This window comes from Nestor notabilis, unplaced genomic scaffold, assembly GCF_000696875.1.
Source record: "Nestor notabilis isolate BGI_N333 unplaced genomic scaffold, ASM69687v1 scaffold5943, whole genome shotgun sequence".
NCBI lineage: Eukaryota > Metazoa > Chordata > Aves > Psittaciformes > Psittacidae > Nestor > Nestor notabilis.
Window position 1 is genome coordinate 87,493 of NW_009923279.1, and position 21,419 is coordinate 108,911.

The 21,419-nt window shown below is 40.3% G+C and overlaps 1 protein-coding gene across 1 annotated transcript in view; it reads left to right on the forward strand.

The window, feature by feature from the left end:
• Nucleotides 1–13,481: 13,481 nt before the first annotated feature.
• The window catches only part of LOC104403806 (neurexin-3), a gene marked incomplete at its 3' end in the record, with an annotated part of 198,187 nt that continues 190,249 nt past the window's right edge, over nucleotides 13,482–21,419 (forward strand). The window contains exons 1-3 of the mRNA XM_010012057.1: nucleotides 13,482–13,778; nucleotides 19,116–19,160; nucleotides 20,958–21,119. Coding sequence (XP_010010359.1) covers nucleotides 13,491–13,778; nucleotides 19,116–19,160; nucleotides 20,958–21,119 — 495 coding nt within the window. The remainder of the gene's footprint in view (nucleotides 13,779–19,115; nucleotides 19,161–20,957; nucleotides 21,120–21,419) is intronic.

Below are 21,419 nucleotides of genomic sequence, written 5' to 3' on the forward strand. Positions count from 1 at the left end.
TTTCACCTTATGTTTAGGAGTTTGTGCCTCCCAAGAGCAGCAGTCTTCTGCTTACCTGGAACTGGAGTTGTACTCCCTGTGGGATGAGCCTTCTCGCCATTATCACAAGAGGCTATTTGATAGGTTTTACTATTTTTGAGGTTCTTAACTCAAGTGTATTCAGTTTATTACTTCTTTTAATGAATCTATTTATCTGTGTGCTAGTCCCACAACAGCACAGGTATAGGATGGCAGGGTGGTACTTGTCATCACCTCCTCCGTTCTGTGTGCTTTTGTTTTCAAGTAAGGAACTTGGCTCCTTCTGTCAGCTTTGCATATATTTATACAGACGTGTATTTATTTGTGCATGGGCTTAATGCTGTTATATGCCTCACAAGAGTGTTCCCTGCCCTCTCTGCTTGCTTTCTTGCTTTATGCGGGCCTTGGTTTTGCGCGTAGCTTTGTTACAGCTAAGCTGTAAAGGAGGTAATAAAGTTAGTGTATGGCAAAATAAAGTAGAATCAAACCCCCATATAGCCGCTCTCTGCAATTTTTATGTGCATCACTCTCTCCCTTATGTCTGTAGTGCTGTCTGTAATGGTCTACAGTCTTCCCTTCCTTCAACTCTATGTTTTCAGCATTGTGTTAATTGTTTGTGGTGTATGGGTTTTTCAGCGGCGTGCAGTGGGAAAGGTCATCTGTCAGAAACAGGCCTGTCCACAACTGATAAGGCAGTCGAGAGATTGGATTTGACTCATTAAGCACCTTCCCTGTAGACATGGAGTCTGTTCTGCCGCAGAAAAAAACCTAAAGCAGGGAGGGAAAAAAGCCCAGGATGAAGTTGGAGCGTGCGCCACACACACTGGCACGTCCTCCCTCTTGGCCTGCACACGATGCTGGCACTCGGTACATTTCCCCCTCACTTGTAGCCTCATGCACCATGGATGTGTATGCTTACACCCCAAGATTATGTGCATTTGCTCCTGTATTTAGGCCTGGTTGAGACATGTATTCATTTTCTCTGTGTATGTTCGTGCATGTATAAGTCTTCACGTGTGGGTGGCCTGATATTACGTGGGGGAGGTGTGTTTCATTCCTGTCCTCGTATGTGCACTGTATGGTGTACAAGGATGTTAATTCTCCCACATTTTACACGTATGCATGCACAGCCACTCCAAGTTGGGCTTGTGTGTTTCTCCGTGTTTTGTGAATCTCCTCACACTGCTTCCTTTCATGTTATAACAAAGGGTACATCTCCTCTGTATGTATATATATTGTTTGTTCAGATGCACCTTATTTGCCTTTCCACAGTGATATGCTGTGCAACTGTACTACTTACACTTGCATATACACATCCACTGCTCTGGTAATCACACATGAACTTGCTGATGTATAGACAGCAGAAACCTAGCCTTCTCATTGCATACAAATGCACACATTTTTGTCCCTAAATAATTGCTGGCCAAAGCTGCTCTGCCAGCTTGTAACAGTGCCTTGCCTGTGTCTTTGTTTTGAGAAGAATAGTTGTGCCTCAAATTGGGTTTGGATCCTGGTACTTCCATAAATGGTCTTAATGATGTCTCACAACGAGCGTAAATGAAGGGCAGCAGTAGCATTTGGCAGTGTGTTTTGATACTGTGGCAGTACTGGGGTTCCACACGTACGCACTCTCCAATAATACTAAAGCTGCAAGGACCTGCCATTCCTGCAGTCTCTGCGATACCAGTCCCATGTGCTGCTCTGCCCCTTTCTGCATTTCTTTTCCACCTCACTTTTGCTTTTCACCTTCCTTCGCATCTCCCCTTTCCCATGGGCATGGCTTTTAATACTGCTCGCTGGTATTGAAAAGGATAATTTTGTGGATCATTGTTGTGTTATTAGAGTGATTACCATGAACTATTTTTCTACTCACGCTTCCCCCTGGAAGGATGCCCAAAAGGCTCCCTGCTCAACAGCAAGTGTGACGCCTGCTGGAAGGCTGCTGCTAACACAAGCGCATGTGCCTGCACAAGCGCACATGAACGCACCTCTTGCAGTGCTGCCTCTCTGCTCCTGTCCTTCCAGTTCCATTGTGAGCTTCCAGCATTTCTCTAATATAGTGCAGTCCAAGGGCAGCAGGACAGTCCAAGGGCAGCAGTAGTTTTCCCTCCTGCTGGTCTCCTTAGATGTGCTTTTGTTCTGAATGCACTTTCCAACTTTCTTTCAGTGTAAATCTTTCTTGTTCATTCCTTCAGTCAGTCTTGGAAGACTCCCACCAACAGTCCCTATGTTTTTTCTCAAGCAGGACCAATCCTACCACACATGTAGGGAAGACTGTGATAATTATCTCATGTTCTTCTCCATAATGCTATGGCTTTTTACTGGAGTCAGAAACTTCGGGGAAGAATTTGTCTTCAGTATGGTAAGAAACAAAAATGCCACAAGTGCATCCTGTTTTACTAGATTAATGTTAAAGCTCTTGAATCTACACCCAGCAATAATCAGGTTGAATTAGTTAGTATCAGGATTAGCTTTTGGTGTTTAAATTCTGGTTTTTAATAGGCTAGAAGAGTAAAGGTAGTGAAAAATTGAGGAGTGCAACTGGGGTAGAGATTAAAAAGAGTAAATCTCTCTTAGGTGGTGAATATAATGTTGCTTGTTGGCATGTTGCTTCAGTTTTTTAAAAACTCATGGTATGTATAAAACAACAGCACTTTGTTCATCAGAGTGCGTAAGGTAAAAAGCTGCTGAATTAAGAGTTAGTTGTTCACCTGCACAGTCTGACCCTGCTGTGCTGTTGTGTGTTCTACAAAGAAGGGTGGAGAGGCCAGGTAACAACCCAGCAGTAGAGACACCTTTCTGAGAGCAGGGCTGGTGAATATGCTGAATTTTGTGGTTTATATTCATGGTGTTGTGGTGTTTTTTCTCCAGTGAGTTCGCACTCTGATGAACGTTCAGTCTGTAAGGAAACAGGTTGGTTGGGTTGTATGTTCAGGGACTGTCATCCTTATGTTTTAGAATGATGCACCAGGAAAATGAGTAAACTAGAAGAAATGCAGAGCAAAATAAAAACATATAAGAAAGTAAATATAGCAGCAATGGGAATTGTCTTCGCCTGTTCTCAGCAGTGAGGAATATAGAGGAGTTCTTACGCCCAGCACATCATCATGGTACCTGAGCTTATGACAGAATCAGTAGCAACATGTTGGTTTTTCTGCATCTTCTTGGGGATGGGAGTGACAGTAGCAAGTTTAGTTTCTTTGAACGAGAAACGAAAAGAAAAAAGTATACTTTGTTCAACCAAAACAAATTGTGAATTGATATGAATATATCAAATTTTCAGGCAAATTATTCTTTAAAAATTGATTTATTCAGCATCATTAATTTCAAAATAAATATGTTTCATGCTTTTATTTTAAAATGGAGCCCTAGTTTTTAAGGAAATTTATTTTTAAGGAAGTGTAAAACAAAATTATTGTATTTCATTTTGGGTTAAGCAAGACATTATCCCAGGATGGTGTTTTTGTCTCTTTGGTCAGTTGATCAGAACATAAATAACAGGCATAGCTCTAAGTGCATAGTGCTACAGTCAGACTGATGCTCTTTATTGTTTCCTTGCAAATGGCAGAGAATACAGAATCATGCACTGATGCTGGTACAGTTGCTTGTACTTAGCAAACAAAGGAAAATAGGTGGAGAGAAGGATGCTCAGGACACTCTGTACACTGTATACACACTGGATTGGCATGTGGCTTTTCCTCATAGATGCTCATTGCTTCTTGTTTTGCAGAGAAGTTTTATTAAACTCGTAGAGTGTTCTTTTCCCATAGGTCTCAAGGATTTAACCTATATTTTTGTTATCTTTGTAGCACAGATGGAGACAGCTGAGGTTAATTAAGTGCCTCAGGTTGCACAGTGGCAAAGTTGAGGATAAAACGTGCAGGTTCTGACTTTGACACCTGTAGTTTGTCATTTAGAACAATTTTAGTGTGCAATTTAAAAAATGATGTTACTAACCATATGCTATAATCTTCTGTAGATGTGCCATCTTATTTGTGCATTTTATTATTGTAGCACTAATAACTTGTCATCAAAGAATTTTAGCTGAAAGTTTTTATGCATGCGTTTTTCAGCTATTTTGTGTGGTATTAGAGCCCACAGGTTATGATTCTTCTTCAGACCCTTCTGTTTTCTGGTTCCCTTCAGAAAAAGAGAGTTAGTAGGGAATCTGTGGATCATATTATTGATGAATCTAGGTTTAAATAATCTTTCTGTGCTGAATATGTGGACTATGTAGGAGTTTTTCTGTGGTAGATCTGATGTTTTTTTTCCTCTTCTCAGAAGAGGTTTTGTTGAAAGGACAGCATTATAATGTTGAGTGAAGAAGAGTCTTCCAGGCTTGAGAAGCAAAATAGCTTTTTGTTTGAGTGAATTTTCATTTGTTTGATAGTGTTAACTTCAACTATATATTTAATAGGTGCATACTCCAGAAATGTAAAGCTTCTGCTTCTAACAGACTGTCATCTCTATCACTGATAGGTGAAAGTGATACATGGAAACTGCTTTATGTTTTCCATTAGATAGTACATGACCCTGTTTGAGGGTCAGGAGCCTAGGTGATATTTTGTTAAAGATTCAGACTGTTGTGCCTGTTTCCTCTCTTTGCTCTCAGTCTATGAAGTGCAGTGTCCCAGATTCATTGGAAGAGCCAAGCCACTTTTCAGGGCTGGTTCTGGACCTCTTAGGCCTGGTTTGCAGTACAGGGGGATCAGAGCCGCCTCTACATTGGAGCCAGCCCAAGGAGCATCGTCCAAAGACGCGGGCAGCAGCAAGCAGAGGTGGAACCTGCTGCTCCAGAGCTCTCGAGCAGTATCTTCAGAGAAAGTAGTTCTTCTTCCTGTTTTCATTAAGAGCTTTGGAGCTCAGAGAAATAATAGATTAGTCAGGTTTGACAAAAAGACAAACATTCATTGAATTGCCAAGTCTCCTTGATATCTTCTGGGCTTAAATTTGAGAACCGTTTTAACAAGCATTTTCCTTTAGACTTCAAGGGTAATGTGTAGAGCAGCAGATAATAGAGGAGAGGGCATGATTCATCCTAGGCACTTGGTGTTCTCTGGTGTAACATAATGCTTTCTTTGCTCTTACTAGTGAGATGAAAGAGCTTTTTGAGTAAGATCTGACCTGCTACAATATGTGCAAAATCTGTTTGGCACTGAAAGAGCACTGACTGTTGAGTGCATCTCACCTTTGTTTTGGGCTAATATTGCTCTCTGCATCTCTTAAACATGATAAGAGATGTTGTCCTCCGTTGATTCTTACCTACACAGTTTCTGATGTTATTACTGTGATTCTTCCAATTACAAATTATGTAGATACAGTAAGTGAGAATGAGGGGCCTGAGGAAACAATAAATGATACCATTTCTGAAAAGTCTAGCGTTATCCAGAATGGTTTAAAGCTAGTAAGCATTTGGGAAACTACTCTTCTTACTGAGGGACTCTAGCTCAGCACTTACTTAATCTTCTGTATTATAACAGCTTTCCATGATTTTGCAGACAATTCTTTTTTTCCAACAGCAAAAATTCCATTTCTTCTGAAAACTTATTCCCATCATTTTCTTGAAATTAGGAGTAATATTCTGTGTATAAAGTTTTATCAATGCAATCAGTTCAATCAACTCATTGTGACATTGAGATGACTTACATGTTCCTACTTTACAGTTTGTGGAGTATAAATACTGTATATGACTCAAACCTTCCACATATCAATATCACTGTTGGTGATACTTGGAAGGTGCTTCATGCATAGAAGAATGCTTTACACACTATTTCTTATGTGTCTGTGTAAGTTGGTTTTTTGTTTTTTTGTTTTGGTTTTTTTTTGGTCTTAAACAAATGTTTGGGTTTGACTATTGAGAGCACAAAAGTGTGTATGTGAGGGAGAGAGGATGGGACCTTATGAGAGATTCAATCAGGTGATGTGAAGAGTGATAAGACTGGTAAAAACATAACTATTTGGATGTGTTATTTTTCCTGGCCAAAGTCTAGAAAGGAGGAATGCAACAAAAGGATTTGGACAACTTAATGGAGGATGCAGTAATTTGTTGTTAAGCTACGACTGGAGTCTGTCACCATCTCTTTAAAATAACAGCTTGATTGTTACTAAACTATCTGGCTTTGTTCTAATAACATGGATCTGGGTGAGCTGCTTTGACCGCTTCTGAGGGCTTTCATTAGGGTTTCAGCATTCAGTTGGTGGACAACTCTTTTGGAGGGTGATGGAAATAGTTCACCTTTTGTTGTCCTTCAGAGGTGTTGGCTGACTTATTTTCTGTGACATTTGATGTACAGTTTCTCCTCCCCTAACCTCTGAGGGAACATCAGATACACGTGAAAGTGACTTGGAACATAAATCGCTCGTTGTTCTGTAATGTTATTGGGGATTATAGCCATTAGAAGTGACTCCCAGGACAACCCTTCTGGCCAGAACAGAATTACCTCCTAGTAGAGTTCATGGGGGTTTGCTGGAGTTCTGACCCATCCTTTGGGGTGTGATGCTTTGATCTCTCATGACTCATCATCTAGAACAGCTTCTACATTTTTTTTGCGGTTAGTTCATGTGGTTAATATGTAGAATTTATTATTTCCAGACTTCGCTATGACTCAGATCAAAAGGTTTCCTACAGCTCAGTTAAAATTTTAAAACTTTAGGTCTGTTTATGGAGTGAGAATTAGTATAGAAAGCAGTAAAGATATACAGAGTAGCATGAAGACATTTAGTCATGTCCATACCCAGTGATACAGTGACAAGAGCAGTATAGGAAGACTGCCACAAAATTTCTTCCCAGAAACACCCAGTTCAGTTGTGCTTGCTAGGATTGTGATAGTAGCCAGTCGTCCCATCAGAAATTACATAGTTTCCTTGTGTTAAATGTCATGCTGCTGAAATCACAGCTGATGCCCAAGTGCAGTAAGTTCATAGCCACTGGGTACCACAGCTGTGCTTTAACACTGTGATTCCACTAGCACATCATCAGGTGAGGAGGGCCTATCATTCAAGCAGCAGAATTAATGCCAACAGTGAGAACTTTTGCCTCCCAAACTCCTAAGCAGGTTCACCTAGAGCAAGTTACACAGGAATGTGTCCTGGTGTGTTTTGAGTGTCTCCACAATCTCTCTGGGCAGCCTGTTTCAGTGCTTTGTCACCCTCAAAGAATTTCTTCCTTGTATTCAGATGGAACCTCTTGTGTTTCAACTTATGTCTGTGTTCTCTTATCCTGTCACTGGGCCCCCCTCTTCTCCAGGCTAAACAGGCCCAGCTTTCTCATCCTAAGGGAGATGCTCCAGTTTCCTAATCATCTTCATAGCCTTTCACTGGACTCTCCAGTAGCAACTTCTCTGTCTTGTACTGAGGAGCTCAGAATTGGATATGATACTCCAGATGTGACCTCACCAGGGCAGAGTAGAGGGGAAAGATCACCTCAACCTACTGGCCAAACTCCTGATGCACCTCAGGATACCATTGGCCTTCTTGGCCACAAAGGCACATTGCTGGCTTATGGTTAACTTCTTGTCCACCTGGACTACCAGGTCCTTCTCTGTAGAGCTGCTTTCCAGCAGGTCAGCCCCTCACCTGTACTGGTGCAGGGGTTATTCCTTCCTAGGTGCAGGACCCTATACTACTTCTCCATGTGCTTAGAGATGACATCCAGGCTGAGCTGGATGTCATCTTTCCATCACCTTTCCAGGGATGGAGGCAAAGGTGACTACCCTGTAGTTTCTGGGGTCCTCCTTCTTGTCCTTTTTTGAAGACTGGAGTGACACTGGCTTTCCTTCAGTCTTTAGGCACCTCTCCTGTTTTCTGTAACCTTTCAAAGATGATGGAGTGTGGCTTAGCAATAATATCTGCCACCTCCCAAGCAGGTAGTCCTCTATTTTAATAACACTTCTGTGGTCAGTGACCAACTTTGGAAGCAGGTTTTTCTCTGAAGATAAGTTGCATACCTGTAAGATTTTCTGAAGTTATAGAGAACTGTTAAATGGTAGGAAGAAAATATACCTGTAAATACTATTTTCCTTGTTGACCTCTGTTTGACGGAAGGTGAAGGGAGTAGCTGGCTGCTCTGCCGCCTCCATCATTAATGCACACTGTTTTGGCAGAGAAGCCTGATGCATGACAGTGTTAGACCACTCCTAGATTATCAGACAGCACCAGCTCTTCTGTGCAAAGCACAGCAAACCATTCAGATAAGGTAAATCCCACTGAACACTGAAGTGGTTATTAATTCTGAAGCAGTGCAGTGTTTGCTTTTTCAGTGACAGAAGACATGCTTCGATGTTAGTCGTAAACCAAACGCCAGTGAGACAGAGACTGCCTCAGAGTATATGTAATTAGTGAGTCTTGACAGAAGGCGAGGGGGTGAGCAGCTGACTTTTGTTTTTAGGAGACTACTTGAAGTTTTCTACAGGAAAATTCAGGAAAGTCACTGTCCATTTCATATTTGCCTAAATATTTCCTAATTGTGCCTGAGTCTGGAAATCTTGTTACATGAAGTGCTGCTTTTTTGGGTATTAAATTTTATGCCCTTGTGCACAATCAGTGCTTCTAGGATTTGCTGTTTTCAGCTTCACAGTCATGAAGTATTTATCTTCAGGTGTCATCCAAAACTCTAGAGGCTGCTCTGCTCCATGCTTTTTGCTGGAGTGTCTGCCTGGCAGGACTAGAGAAAAACAGGGGTTGGTTTTCCTCCACAAATGTGTGAGAACCTAAGGAATGAGCCCAGGATGGGGAGCTAGGAGCTCCTAAACTCAACTGCTTCCTCCACTATTGATTTCCTTGTTGGTCATGAGTAAATCCATTAAAATATCTGTGTGTTGTTTTCCTCACACATAAATCAAAACACCAAGGTTTCTCTACTTTGTAGTAATGCTGTGAATTCTGAATATTTGCGTCCTCCTTTGTAGAAAGAGCTTTGACAGAAACACATAGCAACAACTTTGTGCATAAGTTAAAATTACCATCCAGCTCTCCTAAACAGGCAGTTATAGCCACACACAGTAGCGAAAGATCCCCAGTCTTTACATCTCTTGGGAACCTGAGACTCTGCAAGCTCTGGGGTTCCTGCAGGGATAAGAATAGCTAGGAACTTGGCCTAGGTAGCTGTTGGTCATGCTTTTTTGTTCTTGCTATCAGCCTCTGAAGTATGTACTAGCAGCTGATTTGGGGATTTAAACAGATGTAGATCTGAGACTTGCAAAACTGGCTTTGCAGTGGGGTGATGATGATAACTGCTTAATGTGCTAGCTGTGCCTGTTAGTGATTAGTCAGAAAAGGATGTTTCCCACTTCTTAAAGTGTTGAGTGACTGCATTCATTCAAGGAAAAGGTCTGTGTTGGTGAGTTTGAAGGTTCTGAGTTTTTACTCTGGTGATGTCTGCGAGGCTTTGAATATGTCAAGGGTCCAGGTTAATGTTGAGTTTCGTACAGGTCTTGGATTTCTGCAAATCCCAGCTGTTGAGACTTTAGTTATGTGAATGTGTTAGAAAATAAATAATAGGTTTAGAGTAATATTAAGGAATGCAATGGAAGATTTAATTGCTTACATGTTCTAATCTGCTTTCAGATTCTGATTTTTGTAAATCTCCTATTAACTAAGTTAAAAATTAAACCTTGCAAGTCATGTGTAAATGAAGAGTTTGCAAGAATATTCTAAATGCTGTTTTACATAAATGTTATTTTATGCAGTTTCATTTTCACACGTGAACAGCTAGATACCAATTCAAGTTCATATCACTTACTATATACAGGGTTTCCCATCCCAACAAAATCAGGGGTTGATTCGTTGCTTCATGTAATGTAAACCAAGGATTCCTGTTGACTTGAGTCAAGCTATAAATTTAGCTATTCTAGGTTAACTGTGTTAGTATGCAGAGGCTTCTGGGTATGCTACCACTATTTAAAGCACATACAAGCTGTAAATATCACAGGGCAATTTGTAGAGCCTTGAGAAATACACATCTTAAGGGTCACGAGCTAACAAGTAACAGGTGGTTCACGACTCTCTGTTCTTCTAGACATCCATATGCCTAAAAGCGTATGGAAATACTGTGAGACCTCAGCCTAGTCAGGACTTTTTTCTCTTCATACATTGTGGAGAGAACCTGTATCACCTTTTCCCCTCCCTACTGACTGGTGATTCTCATGTGCTTTGTGGTCATAGCCATCACATATGCCAGATCATGCTAAAGGGTAGGACAGCATAGAAAAGCTGTGCTTGGCAAAAAGCCTTTTGTGTGGCCTGACACAAGCTACTGTGTCATAACTTGGAGGAATACTCAGTCAAGTTTTTCAGTGATGGGAGCATAATCTGTGCTCTAAGGTAAGCTAAGGTAAGCCTGGTAAACTGGTCATCCGCATTACCACTGGTAAACTGGTTAGGAATTAGTGGTTTGAAGAATACAGTTGTAGAGTATGTTGGCCTTGGGAGTTTTGTTGGAGATATGGGATGGACAGGTGTGGCTCTGGATTGGCCAGTGAACCCAAAAGAGATTTTAGTGTGTGGTGATCTGCAAATTTGAATGTCTATCCAGAGCAGCCAAAGGAGGAAGAAAAAAATTAAACAACTCCATAACAACATAAGAAACAGAAATAGGTGACAATATCCCAATAACAGGAAGGATACAAAGATGGATCATGTCCAGAATCACATTTCTGACAAGGGTCAGCAGCAGATAAGGAGTCTTCAGTGGTTGCCTTAAATTACTCTTTAGATTTGTAATCTACTCTTTGCCTTCTCCTTTGTTTTGACTAGACCAGTGAGGTTCTATCCTAAGTGGTGGATAAAGTGTAAATAAGCCCTACTAATATGTCTTGTACTGAGTGAACAATCGACACCTGCGCCCTCCTTTCCAAAGATGACAGATGTGTTTTCAGTGCTTTGCACTGTGGGGAAAGGGCACAGTCATAGTAATTGTTTGATTCCCGCCCTCAGCTGCTGCCTATTCGATGGGAATTACCCACGGGTACTTACAGCATGTCTCTGACTTGATTGTAATGCATTCCCTTGTGATGGATCAGGAGTGACTATGCAGGGGAAATATCAGTTGTTAAGGACTTCGCTCTGAATTCCAGAGCTACAGTCAATACCAGTCCTCCCTGCTTAGGCTGGTTGAACACTGACACAAGCATATGCACTCCTTGGTGGTAGTTAAATGTATTCAGAATAGGATAACAGACCCAAGCAATTTGGATAGGACATCCAGAGGCTGTGTAGTCCAACCACTGGTTCAGAGAAGGCTCAGTTAGAGCAGGCAGTACAGGAATGTGCATAATCAATTTTTAGTATTTCTAAGGATGGAAATTTCACTGTCTCTCAAAGCCCGTCCTAGTGTTTGACCATCCTGAAGATGAAATATTCTTTCATATAGAACGAGGATTTCTTGTATTCCAGCTGTATTTGTTGCCTCTCATCCTTCTGCAGACCTCTGAGAAGAATTTGTCCCTGTCTACTCTATAGTTTCCTGTTAAGTTGTTACAGAGTACAATGAGATTTCCCTCAAGCTGTCTCTCCTTAAGGCAGAACAAACCCAGCCCTAGCGTCTCCATACACATCACCTACTCTAGCACCTTGTGTGTTGTGGTAGCTCTTTGCTGGACTTACTCCAGTATGTTAAAACTGTTTTTATACAGGGGAGCTTAATACTGGCCAGAGTACTCCTGATGTGATCTCACAAGTGTCCTTTAAATAAAGAATCACTTACCTCAGGCTGCTGGCTGCATTTTTGCTAATACAGCCCAGAATGTGGCTTGCCTTTGCTGAAAGGGCTAACTTGTGCTCAACTTGTCTATGGGGGCCCTCAAGTCTTCTGTAATGCTGCTTTTGTGCCAGTTGGCTCCCAACTTGTGCTGTTGCGTGGAGTAATTAGTCTTACTGTTTGCTTGCAGAAGTGTATAGACACATAGTTCACTTACATAAATACAAACACACATTGCTGCCACCTTCAAAGTGCCCGGAGTTTTAATAAGTTCATTCTGTGATACCCTCAGTCAAGACTGCAAAATTCTCTGCTTAAAGCAGACCTGTCACTTGAGGATGATATATGTTCATTTTGCAACACTCTGCTATTTTGTCAGCACTGTTTCATGCTGCGAGGGCACAGATTTTACCATGTAGTTACTTTTCAAGAACAGCTATGACAACAGGTATTTTCACTTCAGTTTTGTACTAATAAATTCTGGCTAATCTGTATTAGTGTTAATAAATGAGACAAAATGAAGCAGAGAAATGCTATTAATGTCTGTGACAATAGCACGAGCACTTGCTTTGTGCAGCAGATTGTAAGCAATGATAGCTTGACTACTTGTACCATCCAGTTATTCATGCTGAGACTTGCTTTCACAGCTAGGAGTCAGGAAAGTGCTGCAGTAAGGAGTGGGAGGGTCGGTATATACTCCCTTGTAAGTACCATTTTCCCCCAGATGGTAATGGTAGAAATGGGCTACAGACAACTCTCCTGCAAGCTTTACTATCACTGTCCTATGTTTCTTATACTGGACAGAATCATGGTACACAGCTGACTCGAGGCACGTGAGCACAGTACAGCAACAGAGCTGGTACTGAGTGACAATGGAAGCCCAGGTACTGGGAAGCAGAATTCCAGCTTTACACAAAGTATTTTTATGGTATTCAAATGCTGCCTCCAATTGCTAAGACATTAGTTCAGTGGTTTTCCTTACTGTACTTAAGATTTATTTTTTTTTTCTTAATAAGAAAATACTTCATGTCACATGCTGTGAGTAATTCCCTCCTGTTTCTTTGCTGTATGAAAAAGGTATGCTTGTCTAGTACAGATTTTTTGGGTAAGGTGATCAAACAGGCAAAGTTCTGAGATGTTTACCAGCAACATCATTACTTATGACTGTAGGCAAGATGTTTTATGTGGGCTTCCCTCGTGCTCTAAGAGAAGGAAACTATAGGACACTTCATGTGGTGCTCTCATCTGCTTGGTGTCTCAGTTGAAAGAAAGGGGCAGCTCTGTCAGAATTATATTCTGATGCTTGTTTTAAACTGCCTGGCAGGTGGGTTAAGGTGATATTAGCAATGAATCTTGATACTAATCTTTGGGAAATGTTGGTTTCTTTTGGAGCAATGCGTGCATGATGGTCATGTTTGAATAGTAGGGTTTTCTATCATTCTCCTAGAAAAGATGTGAAGTGTCTTACAGCAGTGTCTTTAAATGTACTTTTCCTAGCCTCCACTGCATACTTTTGAATGGTCCCTATGGTGACAGTGCTGCAGTGAAACTGAAAACACAGCACTGAAATTCTTCAGTACTGAGGACTCTGCCGTGAATTCTCTTGATAGCCATATTACAAGAGGAGCTGTACATAGCATGCCATGATATATAGTTGCATAGAATATTAACAGTCCTATGTGTTTGCTTAGAAATTTCACGACAACCCTAAATCTGTTCTTGGCTGACTGCTGAGTAGTTCTTTCATTTCCCTTTTTCCCCAGCGCGAGATGAGAACATGGCCACTTTCCGTGGTTCCGAATACCTTTGCTATGACCTGTCGCAAAACCCCATCCAGAGCAGCAGTGATGAGATCACTCTCTCCTTCAAGACATGGCAACGCAACGGGCTCATTCTGCACACTGGCAAGTCAGCTGATTATGTCAACCTGGCCCTGAAAGATGGTGCAGTCTCGCTGGTCATTAACCTGGGGTCTGGGGCCTTTGAGGCCATTGTGGAGCCAGTCAATGGCAAGTTCAATGACAACGCATGGCATGACGTTAAGGTGACACGCAACCTGCGGCAGGTAATGGTGAAGGGGAGAAAATGCTGGGGAAAAAATTGTTCTGTTTTACTGGGACAGGCACATGGGAGAAAGTAATGGAGAAATGGGGATGCTCAGTGGAATCACTAGAATTTCTTTACCTTTTCTGAATCTTGTTATCTAAAAGGCAGTGAAAAAACATTGGTTGATGGGAATTTATCCCTGTTGCGCTATCTTCATTTCTGCTTTATTATCTTTTTTTTTTTCCAGTTTGATTTAATAATAAAAACTTGTGACATAACTTTACTTTCATCTCCCTTTTCCCCCCACCTCTTTTTCTGTTCTCCCTTTTTATTTTATTATTTCCTTAATTATGATTTAATCTTATCAGTAATATTCTTGTTGCATTTAATTATTGTGGGAACAGTTTTTTTCCTGCAGCCAACACTCTACACCTTTCTCCTTTTTGTTTCTGTTTTGTTAATTGGTTTAACCATTGCCATGATGTCATAATTCTAATTCTGGAAGTCTTTTGTTTTAAATTTACTTTTTCTTTTGTGTGTAAATGTGAGTGTGCAGGTATGCAGGCTGCTGGGTACATGTGTAATTATGTTAACTTTATAGCTTTGGAATTAATTGGCTGGAATCTTTCTGAGTCTTCTTGATTCTCTGTTCTTTTCTTCTTTTTGATTTCTTCCTCCTTCTTCCTATAATGAGATTCTACTTTATTTCTTGTCTCTGCCTATGAGACTCTTCTGTTGGCTGTGAGGACTGGAAAAATGGAAGGATCAAAAAAACCAAGCAAACCCAGATCAATCCACCACCCTACAATTCCACTTCGGAAAAGTTTTTCTGATTTTACCGCTGTAATTTTGCACATCTGCTTGCTACTTTTCTTAAGTAGACAACTCTATCAGGTGATGTATTTGGTAGTAGGCTAGTCTTACAGTCCTGAAGCCTTCCTCATGAAATATAAATTCAGACATAGATAGATAAGATAAAATTAAATATCCTTGCTCTGAAAGCTGGTAAATATATCAAGTCACTAAGGCCCATCCACTGCATGATAGATGAGGTTTACACTGTGAATAGGAGTTATTTGGCATCTTGCTGATTGGCAGCGGCAGCAGAAATAATCTTATAAACTAAGATATTAAAATATTTTTTTGAAAACAGTATGATCTATTTATTTGTTCATTAATGTGAATATTAACACAGCCCTTAATAGTTTTATTTAAGCTTACACAATGTCATTTGCTGAGAAAATAGCTTTTGTGGTAACATTTTACAGTAGCTAAGATAAAATATATCTGTCTATAGGATAATCAGTGTCAGGGATCAGAAACAGTCTCTACTAGTAGATGACAGTGGATAATTTATCTGTTACGGGGATTTAATACTTTTTAAATATTTGGGTTTGGGGCTGAACTTATTTATCTTTCCCATGTGAATCCCTGTATTTCTACATGCTCAGGATATCTGGGTCTTTGACAAAAAAATCTGTCATTGAACTTCCATGACACTGCAGGGTTCCTACTTATGGTAACATGAGTCTGTTTTCAATAGGTTATATGCAGATGCAGATATGATTTTTTGATGCAGCGGATGGATCTTAATGATCCTATTCTGTTCAAATGTTCCCACCAGTCCAGTAGAGGGAGAGGCACCAGCTGATTGACGTTTGTCAGTCAGGAATATATGGCTTTATTTGATGCTGTTTTTTTTTTTTGTTTGTTTTTAGATGGTTCCAGAATGGCTGGTCTCCGAATATCTCGGTGTAGCTTACTGGCCAATTTAGTTAGTCATACTTTTTAGTTTTTGTCAGAAATCAGTTTTCAATGGGAAACTGTATCTGAAGTGAAATGCATCCTTGCATCATGTCAGGATTGATTTTGATCATGAAGCAGAAGGTGAGGAAGGGTGACAGGTAAAACTATGGATGAGAAGCTCTTGCTTTCTTTTCCTAATCTTTCAGCTAGTGATTTTTGTCTTGTCTGCGGTTAAATGGAAATATGTCTATACCTGTTCATCTTTGATTAGACCAGGACAGTGCTTTGGTGATTACTAGAAAGCAGGTTAAGCAGTTACTTAACTTGCTAGTTAAACAATACTGCAAATTTTTAATCCTCCTTATCTATTAGCTATGGATGATATTTTCATGTCATCCTGAATTCTTAAAGGGTCCAACTTGACTGGTCAAGAGAGAGGATGTTTTAGTAAGATGCCTGTGCTCTTTCCAAAGAAAGGCCAGCCTTGCAATCATGTTAAAAGTAAGTATGAGAGATGATTTGGGGTCCAATTCTATAGGTAAACATGACAGAATACAGTTTGACCAGTAAGTATCATTAAGGCTGGAATTTTTTTGAGTCACCTTTTCCTGGATACTTCCATTTTGGCTTCTGATCAAGTTCAGTCCCAAAATAAAGATATTGGCCCAGAACTTAAAAATTCAGAGTTTGGAATCAATGAGGCCTTAGAGAAGAAGCAGGATTGCTAGTCCTGAAAGTTGTCATCCAAAAATTCTTGGTAAGTTGAGCCACAGTTTTCAGTAAGGAGAAACCTTGAACGCTGCAGCCTTCCTGTCAAGACCTATGTATTCTTACTTTTAATTTATATTAGTGGAAATGAAGAAGTCTTAAAAACCTTCAGTCTTCAAGATAAAGAGTTTGGAAAAGACTGAAAACTTAAATTACTATTAACTAATTAGTACCTGCTATAGGTATTTTTCAGGACGCAACTAAGAATGTTTACTCTGTATCTTGACCTTATATATGCTTAATTTAACAACAACAACAAAAGGGATAAAGTTACCATTCTAAAAGCACATGGTAAAGGAGTTCTGTTTTGCTCCATTTTGACAGTAGCTTCCAGCAGCTTATATGTCGTGGGTTTGCCTGTGTGTACATGAAAGTTTATCTGTAAAATACTTCACTTTTTTTCAGACAGGCTATAAACCTGTGAAGTCCCTTTGATACCTTCGCATAGAAGATGAAATAAAGGATAAAGATTATTTATCATTAGTAAAGTTACACATTTTGTCTTTTTTTTCTTACCCTTTATGGTAATAAATGCAATAAATTTACCCTTTATTGCATCCAGTATAAGTTTGTATATCCTAAATAATTTTGTATTTAAGAAATCAACTACTCTGCATCTTTCCTCACATAAATTTGCCTGTAAAGTTGCAGTGTGATATAGGTGACTTGGAGGTCTTGTTTCCAGCAGGGCTCATGTTTTCTCAGAAAACCCCACCCCAAACAAATGAAAAAATCCAACAAAACCATTGCCCTTAAATATTGAAGCTCTATAAGGAAATCAGTATGCTCCCTGTAATTGGTTGAAAACATTGCACTGAAGATAAATATGTTTCTCTTTAAAACGAACTTAGATAAATAAATTCAGATATCCCAACAAGATGATCCAAAGTTAAAACAATTCCAGGTAAATGGGCTATCAGCAACTTCAGGATGCCATCTAGTCTTTTTCCTCTGCTTTTTCTGGGGCTGGGAGGAGGGGGAGGAGGATTTGCATAATTTTTTGGCTGTTACTAGAATTAGAGCAGAACTTTAAATAGCTGGACTTTTGCCCAGTACTTTTTGGAATTGTTAAATGTTTTGTAGCTAAGCTAGGAGAGCACTAAATGCTGGTGTTTTTTTGATCTAATGGTTATCACAGCAGTTAATCTCCTTAGAGACAAACCAAGCGAACCCACAGATTCCCTTGAGTGGTGATTGTTAATGTCAAAGCAAATCTCCTTGTTTATTTATCTTATTATTTCAGTTAAATCTAAGCCCTCTTTCTGCCCTGTGAGAAACCTTTACTTAGAAATAGGATCATTGCTGTATTTTACCAAGGCTTTCAGAGCGTGTTTAGGGCAGTGTGGCCTAGTGGGAGGAGGAGAAGTGGAGGGGACTGAAGGTCAGGCTTCCCATGTCTGTCTTCAGGTCTGCTGCTGGCATTGTCTCATTTTTAGCATGCTCTTCCCCCTTTCCTGTACTTCAATTCCCTTGTTTGTAAAAATGGTTTTACTTATAAACATATCACTGAGAGTAAGACTTCCTTGATGAAGAATTCTGGAGTTTGTGCTCATTATACCCAAGTACAGAATATTATTATTTCATTCCCATACATGAATAGACTTGGGACATTATGTTCAGTGCCACAAAGTTTTCACAAACTCTCTGAAATTTTCAAGCAGATAGCTTTTACATGAGGCCGCATAGAACTTGCTTGTGTAATTTAGGATAGTCTTGGCAACTTCAGTCATACTGGAACAAGAATGTGGAGCCACCACAGGCTGCATTTCTCTATTAACACTGAAGCTAGTCACTATGCAAAATCTACTATAAAGATCTTGAGTTCCCCAGCTGCTAAAAGGCAAACAAGAAACAATGTGTACGGTTGAAGAGTTGTCATCCCCATGCCTTGGGAAGGGTCAGGAAAACATCTGTGAAGGTCTGCTATACCCCACTAAATAAACTGACTGATAAATTCTCCTAGCTCCTCCATTATATAGATGTAGGATAACAGGAGAGACACTAAATCTTGTCAGTCTTCTGTCTTCAACCTTGGCACAAGTGACACAATTCTTCCTACACAATTCCTTGGCGCATTTCTGCCTACAGTATGAGAGGTTCAGTTCCTATACTCTCCAATGACAGAAGAGAGTTACAGGCAAACAGCCAAGCACAGGCATTTTTGTGTGCTTCTGAAAGTCACAAACTCCCCTGCTGTAAAGAAACCTGCAGACTGGGAAACTTGGAAGGAAGACTCGGAGTCTTGGACTCGTTTTCATCTGTGTCCTCCAGCCAAAGGAAATATTTGCCTACAGAGTATCACAATACTCTGCAACGCTTGAGGGTAGTGAGGCTTGGAAGAGGAGCAGGAATATAGGTGGGTGGTGCTGGGTGGAAGGAGGGAGCCATGGTTGGGTTTGTGCTGAAGGGGCTAATTATGTACTCTGTGTGTGCATTTCTGAGGGGTAAGGCTCTTGTTTGAGGGAAGCACCTTGATGGGCATTTGCAGAGTAAGTATTGTACTGTTTTAACTTTGCTTCAGTCCTGGATAATGTATATGAGGGTTGAAGTTAATGACTAATACCAGGGTGGGAAGACTAGGCAGCACCCTTCTTTACAGTCTAGATGGCATGGTTCCCCATAAAGTCCTGGTCATATTGTCCTCTTTCTCACTTTGTGTGTCTCAGGTGCCCCATGCCTTTTTTTGAAAGACTAACACTAGACCATTCATGCAATGTGTCATTTTTACTAACCAACTAATGTACTAACACCCTAACGACTCATCTTTGCTTTTAGTTATTTTAATTAACAATCGTTCTGTTCACTATTTTTTAATTTCCTTTCTTCCCCCTTTTCCGCAAAGCACTCAGGCATTGGACACGCTATGGTAAACAAACTACATTGTCTGGTAGATATCATTCTTATTGTCTCTTTTTTTGGGTTTGCCGTGTGTTACCTGCCTTTTCCTTCCCCTACCCCCTCTTTTTCCCCCTCCTTTATACTTAACTTCTTCCTTTAATTTTATTTTGATTTCATTGAAAACACTTTTTTTTTTCTCCCTCCTTTTTTTTCCTCCCCCTTCTTTTTTAATGAAAAAAATGAGCAACAAAAACAACTTGAGCAACTCTCCTGGAAATGGGGTTTGGACATTGCTTTTATTGGTTTCTTCACCTCCATCTTCAGTTCTTCTTTTCCATTCCAGTGGTAAATTGTTGGGTTTTTCGTCCCTGGCTTTTGGGTTCAGCTTTCTCTCTTTTGCTTTAGTTTGCATTATGCTTTTTTCTCCCCTTTTAGTTTTTACTTTTTACTCTGAAGGTTTCTAGATCAGAACCATTGCAGGGCCTCTAGTCCATGGTGGTGAAGGCTCTCATTTTCTCTCATCCTTTTGTTATGGCAACGGCTATTACAGGCAAACTGGCCAGAGTTGTCCTCTTTCTCCTGATTTTCCCCCATTTCCCTCCCTCCTCTTTCTCTCCTGCTCTTCCTCCCTCTTGCTCTGTCTCTCACTTTCTCTCTCTCTCTCTGACCTCTACCTGCCGTGGCCGACAGAAGCTCAGCCGGTCGTTTGTTTCAGTACACACTCTGCATGGCATGTCCACGTCTGGTGACTCGCCTGTCTCCTCCTGGCCTCGATCCATTTTCCTCCATCTTCCCTTGAAACCACTAACAACACCCAAGCAAAGCACATCAGATTCACTTGCTCCTCTCCCTCCCTCTCCTTCCGCCCCTTTTCACCCTCAATGTGTTTGGGGTTAGAGTTTTTGGGGACATTTCTGTTTTGCTTTGATTTTTTTTTTTTTTTTTTTAGTGTTGGGGTTTGTTTGGTAGTTTTATTTTTGATTGCATGAGAGTGTGAAATAGTTTTCTCTCTTCCTCCTCATCTGTCTTTCTCTTCTCTCTTTTCCTTGCCATCTTTCTGGGCTTCCAGATATATTGGCATGACATGTCTAAGTGCAGTGTGTGCACGCCTTGTGTTTGTTTTCTTTTTTTCTCATCTTTGCTTCCGTCACACTTATTGGTGTGTGGTTGTTTTATTTTGATTTATTTTATTTTTATTTATTTCCTGTTTATATTTTGGTTATGAGATTTTAATAATTTTATTTTTTTATTTCCTTTTTTTTGGGGGGGATGGTGGTTGTGTGTCTCTCTAGGTACATGGCATGCACATCCATAATGTATTGAAAGTGAGATCCCTCTCACCCTTCCCTGAATGCATGATTGTCAGTGTGCCGTGAGCAAAAGAAACATTAAAAATAAAAAATACCAACCTTGTCTTCATTAGTGTTTGTTCTTTCTTTTTTTTTTTTTTTTTTTTTTTTTTTGATGATTTTTTTTACTAACAACCATAACTAACTGTAATAAAATAAATACTAATTAATCATAAAATCCACTAATATGAGAAATCTCTTTCAAGGACAGCTCCATTTTCTGGCCTGAATAGATGGAAAGCATCTAGATGGGTAGACTGCCAGGTCAGTCTGACTGTGCTGGTACACCAGAAGGAGGACAAGCAGATGCTGGAGCATTTCCATTGTGGGTGAATCAGACCAGAAAATGGAGATTGGCTGAACTAAAAAAATACATGCCAAATCTCAACAAATTCCTTAATAAAACTGACATAAAATTATAGGGGAGGTAACTGCTTCTGCTCAGAATTGTAAGGTCATTGCTGGGATTTTCTTTGTCCATTGTGTTCCTCGAACAGGTGACAATCTCTGTGGATGGCATCCTTACCACCACGGGCTACACACAGGAGGACTACACCATGCTCGGCTCTGATGACTTCTTTTATGTCGGAGGGAGCCCTAGTACTGCTGATTTACCTGGCTCTCCAGTAAGCAACAACTTCATGGGCTGCCTCAAAGAGGTAAATATTTGAAACTGATTCTTGTTTCTGTGCTCTTGGCTTCTCAAAATCATTGCTCTTTCCTGCTTTTAATTACACACTCAAGGTGTTTCCCTGATGCTGAATTTTACGCTGATACTGCAACAGCTCTGTAAGGGTGAACTTGTCATTCATCTGGACAGAAGGCATAAGCTGCAGAACTCATGAATTTATGATCAGAATCGGACTTCTAGTGCTTGAATTACAGGAAAAGTACCCCTGGTAGTAGGAGAGGTGTCTTCTGTAAGATGTTAACCATTCAGAAGAAAGTATTAGAATCTT